This window comes from Cyprinodon tularosa, unplaced genomic scaffold, assembly GCF_016077235.1.
Source record: "Cyprinodon tularosa strain WSP-4 unplaced genomic scaffold, ASM1607723v1 ctg33, whole genome shotgun sequence".
NCBI lineage: Eukaryota > Metazoa > Chordata > Actinopteri > Cyprinodontiformes > Cyprinodontidae > Cyprinodon > Cyprinodon tularosa.
The window spans coordinates 704207-710000 of NW_024039041.1; the positions used below are offsets into that span (position 1 = coordinate 704207).

Genomic DNA, 5794 nt, shown 5'->3' on the forward strand with positions numbered 1-5794 from the left:
TAAATATCTGTGAAACTAAAACTTTACAACCTATCATTTATTTATTTATTTATTTATTTATTTATTTCTGAGTCATTATAGATTCGTTCGTTCACTTGTTCAGTTATTTTTTGTGATTCTCTAACGAATCTGCTGATGTGTTTCTTAATAGGTGAGACTTGTGACGAAAGTGCCTAATCCGCCCTGAAGGAGGCGTTTACTTGTTTCCAGAGATTTCATCATCCTCCCGTGGTTGCAGCTAAGCGGTCCATGCTTCTTCTCCGCAGCGCTGCATCAGCCCTGCTGAGGACCAGCACTGAGCTCCCCCCGCTGTGTTTGCTGTCTACGGCGCGGTTCGTCCGGCTTTCACTCCACCACCTGCCCGGAAGGAGGCCGTTTTCATCGTCGGTCTGCCTGTTTAAGAAGAAGCAGAGGAGCCCCTGGCTGCAGTTTACGGAAGGACAAACCATGGGGGACGGAAACATTGAAGAGATTCTCGCCCCTTTGAGGCAGGCAGTTAAAGAGCAGGTAGAGCTGACGTGTTTAATCAGTTAGCCATCTTCATGGCTCCTTTGATTCATTCATTAACACTCTAGTTGATGCTAACTATCTGGAGCAGCTAGCTACAGCAGCTAGCTGCTAACTGGCAATCATGCCGGCTGCCACGTTGAGGTACTCCTGTAGCTGTGAGCAGTATCTGGCTGCAGGGTGGGGTTCAGAAAGGAGAAAAACACCACATCTGCAATCAGGTTTATTTTTTGGCTTTGAAGCGGAACCCAGAATGGAGCTAATTGGTGGAGCGTTCTGCTCTGATTCCTTTCTTTAGGGGGATCTAGTGCGCCAGATGAAACAGGAAGGAGCTCCTGAGGTGGATGTGACCAAAGCCGTGGCAGAACTTAAGGCAAGGAAGAAAGCTCTAGAGGCCAAGGTAAATCACTGCTGTTCTCATGATTCAACCAACAGATTGACTCCATGTTTACACCTTCTCCAAGCTTCATTTTATTTTTCATTTTTGCACAGTATGAATAGTCTTGATCCTTAAATGCAAAGTGGCTAGAATGTTTATTTGTGACACATTCACTGCAAATCACAGCTCACACATAAGCAGTGGCGGCTGGTGAAAAATATTTTTGATGGCGCTGATATAGCCTAGTGTATGTCTCCAACTAATCCGGAATAAGAATTCAAATAAACAATTGGACAATACATACAATTTAACAGTAATGATTTCATTTACTATATAATAACAGTAACAGTGATGATTTGGATCACTGTGACGGGGTTCTTTGGCCTCCAAGAATCCAGGCTCAGTCGGGTTACCGGTGTTGGTGATTTATTGTGCTCAAAAACTCAAAACAGGGTGCAAAAGAAACTAAACATATACAAGATAATCTGGGCCTCAGCCTCCCTCCAGTTACCAGCAATGTAACAGAAAACAGAAATGGCCGCTCTTCTTCCCACAGCCCTCATTAAATAGTTTAAGCCCCTACCCTCAGGCTCTCTTATTTCTGATTTCTTCTCATTAATCAGTTTTGTCCATATATTACCTCCACAAACAATTGATGTACAAAAACAAATAATTTTTACAACTTAATTCTTTTACGCAGATTCATTGACTTATTCAATTACACCAAACTGGGTTTGAACCCAGCAAAGACGCAGCCAGACTGAAGATGACAAGTCCCCGTAGCATAAACACGTACACACACACACACACACACACACACGGCTAACCCCACTGAAATATTAAGTGTGCACCCTCAATACGCCAGCAGGTAACCAGGAACAGCTTGTGTGTTTTAAGTTCATGGAGCTACTGGTCTCAGCACGAGTGTATTGGTCCTCACAAACACAGTATAACAGGAATGTGTGTGTGGCGCGCAAAGTTAGAGAGGTTGTTTTAAGCGACGAATTGGATTCGTCACAGTCACAATAACCATGACATGAAATGTTCATATCCTACAACAGGGATATTCTTCTGGCAAACGGGTAGATAAATAAGGATCTCACCGAATTTGGTGGAAGCTGCATCTCGTTCGTTACATTCGCCATCTTCCCTCTAATTGACTGCACCTGCGCTTGAGTTCAGAAGCCTGTTAAAGCGCAGTATTTTCAGCGCCCCAAGACCATAAAGTTGCGAGACGCTGATTGGCCATTAAATTCACCTAGCAATAGTACATGATTGACAGATTCTCTGCAAATGTGGGGCTGTCTGATCAGCGCCCCAAGACAGAGACGGTAGGAGTCTGTCTGTGGAAATCCACAAATTAATGACAGTAGATAGGGAAATGTAGTTTATATATTTTGTTTTGCTTATAGGTACACAGTCTAGAGAGTAAAACTGACATTTATGAGTTAATTTCTAAAAATATATTTTACGTTTCTCTTTTATCAGGGAGGGCGGTGCCCCAGCGCCCCCTATGGGCCGGCCGCCACTGCACATAAGTAAAAGCAGCTATAAGCTGGATAAGAAATGTTGGAAATGAGTCTTATCCGCAGGTTTATATTGCTGTTAAAAGGTGGTTTAACATTTGCAGGAATTGTCGCTGCAACCCAAAGATGACATTGTTGACAGAACCAAGATGGAGGACACCCTGAAACGGCGATTCTTTTATGATCAGGCCTTTGCCATCTATGGAGGTAACATTCTGCATAGCTATTAGTAGATATTGGGGGGAAAATTATTATAATCTGATCTGATTTGGGACAAAACACCACTTGATATGAATGGTGGTCTAGTGGTTAGGGCATAGTGCTTGGAATCCTGAGGTTCTGAGCTCAGGCCAATTTACAAGAACGCGAGGATGGACTCACGTTCTCGCTAAGTATGTTCTTGACAAGGACACAGGGAAAAATGGACTTGGGGAGAACAGGAGCACACAGCATACATATGGGTCAATAGAACAGAAGCGTACTAGTGATGTCACCACATGCCTGACTCTTCTGGAGCTGCATTTCACCTCCTGTTATTAATAGTCTCTAGATAATAAATTATGTTTTTGTTTGTTTGAGGAACAATAATTAACATAGTGACATTATTTGAAATTTTGTCAAATAAAACAAAATACTCGCCATCAGAGGTAGCGGTATTTCACACATGGCTATGCCGAGAGAGGGCTGCTGCAGACGGGCTTGGCTGCGGTTAGCCTCGGAGGTCCGCTGGTTGCCGTGGTCCTCTCAAAATCTGAACTTTTTTTTTAAATGACGCACTAAATCAGTAAATGGCCCATATAGTGACGCTTAGAAGTATAATGGTCTCGCTTCAAATGATCTTAGAATGTACTTTGAACTTTTAGTTTAATACTCTGGGCTCTGTGAGCGCTCCCCTGGAAGCTGCTTTTCCTGCGGTGCATGCTGGGACAGCTGTCAATCTTGAGAATTGACAAGTCTCTGATGCATACTTGGTTAATAGCGAGAACAACTAGGGCTGAGGCATGAGAACACACTAGTACACATTGAGAAACAACCACAGAATCTAGTGTATGGTGTTTTCACTGATCAGAGAATTAATTAATTTTGGAGTTGCTTATCAAGCCTGTCAAGATTCCGAGCATTTAGTTTGTGTCCCTCAGGTGTGAGCGGCCTGTATGACTTCGGCCCAGTTGGCTGTGCCCTGAAGAACAACATCCTGCAGGTGTGGAGGCAGCACTTCATCCAGGAGGAACAGATCCTGGAGATCGACTGCACCATGCTGACTCCTGAGCCTGTTCTCAAGTAGGTGTACTGATCAGAAAAGCAAACAGTGGTACAGTTTGGATCAAGGTTGGTAGGAAGATGAGAATACCCAAAGAGAAGTAGGTTTGCAGTACTGCAAACCAAATTGTGAAGCATTTGGTATGAGAGAGTGGAATCGGTTATTTTAACTTTTTTTTGTTCTCCTGTTGCTAAAGTAAGGAAATAGTACTGTTGTATGTTCAATCGATGCCTCTGCTGAAGTGGGCGCCCTGTGGTTCCTAGAGTCGGCTCCAAAGTGCCGAGCTTTAGGTTTAAATTAAAGGGCGTATAGAAACTTCTGCGATTTTATGCATGGAACCTGCAGCTATAGCAGCGCTCCATAGCCCGGTTGCAGATACACTTGATTTGATTTATTCCTCTCTACGTGTGGCTCATTCTTCTTGTGTTTTGCTCCAGGACCTCTGGACATGTGGAAAAGTTTGCAGACTACATGGTGAAGGATGTCAAAAATGGGGAATGCTTCAGAGCTGACCACCTTCTCAAGGGTAAAAATGCTTCCTAAAGATGGCTTTTAAATCTACATCCTTCTAAACCCTTGACTCAGTAGGTTTGATCAATAAATGCATGTTATGGTAGTTAACTGGTATTGTTGCTCATGAGGAAATGGATTTAACATTATGACCTTTCTTCAATTAAAAATCCTTTTTTTTTTTTCTTGTGTTTCATCATCAGAAAAAATAAGAAAATGACATGCTTTAATACAAAAAAAATAGCTTTTAGTTTAATCCTCTTTTAAGATGTGACCTGAATTTATAAGGCGAGATAATTAAAACTGTGAAGCATTTATACTTTACAACACGCTTCATGTATGCAGCTAGTTATAGTATAAAGCACATCTAAGAATAAAAAGTGATGAAAGACGTCATGTGCTATGGAAGCCAAAGGACCGCACTGGTGGAAGAAAATGTAGATTCTTTGAAAATTTAATCTTCATAAACAGGAGATTGGATTGATCACCCTGCCCTAATACACTGAGGTTACTTTTGTTTATTCCTTCAACCACAGCTCATCTCCAGAAGCTAATTTCTGATAAGAAATGTGCAGCTGAGAAAAAGGCTGAGATGGAGAGCGTCATCACCCAGGTGAGCCTCCCTCTAAAAGATGCATTCGTCGTCTTGATGAAATAGTTTCTAACAGAATTTGTTGTTAACCATTTTTAGTTGGATAACTACTCGCAACAAGAGCTGACGGACCTCTTTGTGAAATACAGCGTCAAGTCCCCGACCACAGGAAATGAGCTCACAGCTCCCATCTCGTTCAACCTGATGTTCCAGACATCCATCGGACCGGGAGGCAACATGCCAGGGTAGATTAAAGCTTTTAAACCGTTTGTGTCATTTATTTTTTTTATTTATTTTAATCTCTGAATTTGATGCACCTTTCCAGCTATCTGAGGCCTGAAACTGCTCAGGGAATCTTCCTTAACTTTAAGCGCCTCCTGGAGTTCAACCAAGGGAAACTTCCTTTCGCTGCTGCTCAGATAGGAAACTCCTTCAGGAATGAAATCTCTCCTCGCTCTGGCCTTATTAGGGTCAGGTAAGCAGTCCTCAGACTTCCTGTTTTTCAGGTTGTAGCCTGAAAAGGTAAAGTCTGGAAATTGGATTTCACATATTTCCAGGTCTTGAAAAAGAAATGTTTTCTAGCTGCACTCTGTTGACCCATTTTTAGTGTGGAATTTGAACATCTAGGAACCCTATTGGTTAACATGTAATGGTTGGGGAGGAGAAGCAGAAAAATGATGACTCCACCTGTCTGCAGAGAGTTCACCATGGCTGAGATCGAGCACTTTGTGGACCCGACTGAGAAGGTCCATCCTAAATTCTCCAGTGTGGCTGACCTGGACATCATATTGTACTCATCCAAAGCCCAGACCAGCGGCCAGTCGGCGCACATCATGAGGCTCGGAGACGCGGTAGAACAGGTGAATATCAGAGATTTTCACCAAGTTGCAAAGTATCATTTAGGAGAATTCTCCTGACACATGATATTTTTGTTTTTAGGGAGTGATCAATAACTCCGTCCTGGGTTATTTCATTGGGAGGATCTACCTCTACCTTACAAAAGTTGGTGTTGCCAAAGA

General features: G+C 42.6%; 1 protein-coding gene and 1 non-coding gene across 2 annotated transcripts in view; both read left to right on the forward strand.

The window, feature by feature from the left end:
- The first annotated feature begins 207 nt into the window (after positions 1 to 207).
- gars1 (glycyl-tRNA synthetase 1) overlaps positions 208 to 5794 on the forward strand; it is an 8532-nt gene continuing 2945 nt past the window's right edge. Inside the window, exons 1-10 of the mRNA XM_038293670.1 lie at positions 208 to 507; positions 806 to 907; positions 2517 to 2619; positions 3552 to 3693; positions 4111 to 4199; positions 4720 to 4796; positions 4875 to 5020; positions 5101 to 5250; positions 5473 to 5635; positions 5715 to 5794. The exon at positions 5715 to 5794 is cut by the window's right edge and continues 85 nt beyond it. Coding sequence (XP_038149598.1) covers positions 250 to 507; positions 806 to 907; positions 2517 to 2619; positions 3552 to 3693; positions 4111 to 4199; positions 4720 to 4796; positions 4875 to 5020; positions 5101 to 5250; positions 5473 to 5635; positions 5715 to 5794 — 1310 coding nt within the window. The 5' untranslated portion in view covers positions 208 to 249. The remainder of the gene's footprint in view (positions 508 to 805; positions 908 to 2516; positions 2620 to 3551; positions 3694 to 4110; positions 4200 to 4719; positions 4797 to 4874; positions 5021 to 5100; positions 5251 to 5472; positions 5636 to 5714) is intronic.
- Positions 3921 to 4056, forward strand: LOC119789077. The gene has a single exon (XR_005281541.1). It is a non-coding gene; the product is annotated as a small nucleolar RNA SNORA84 (small nucleolar RNA).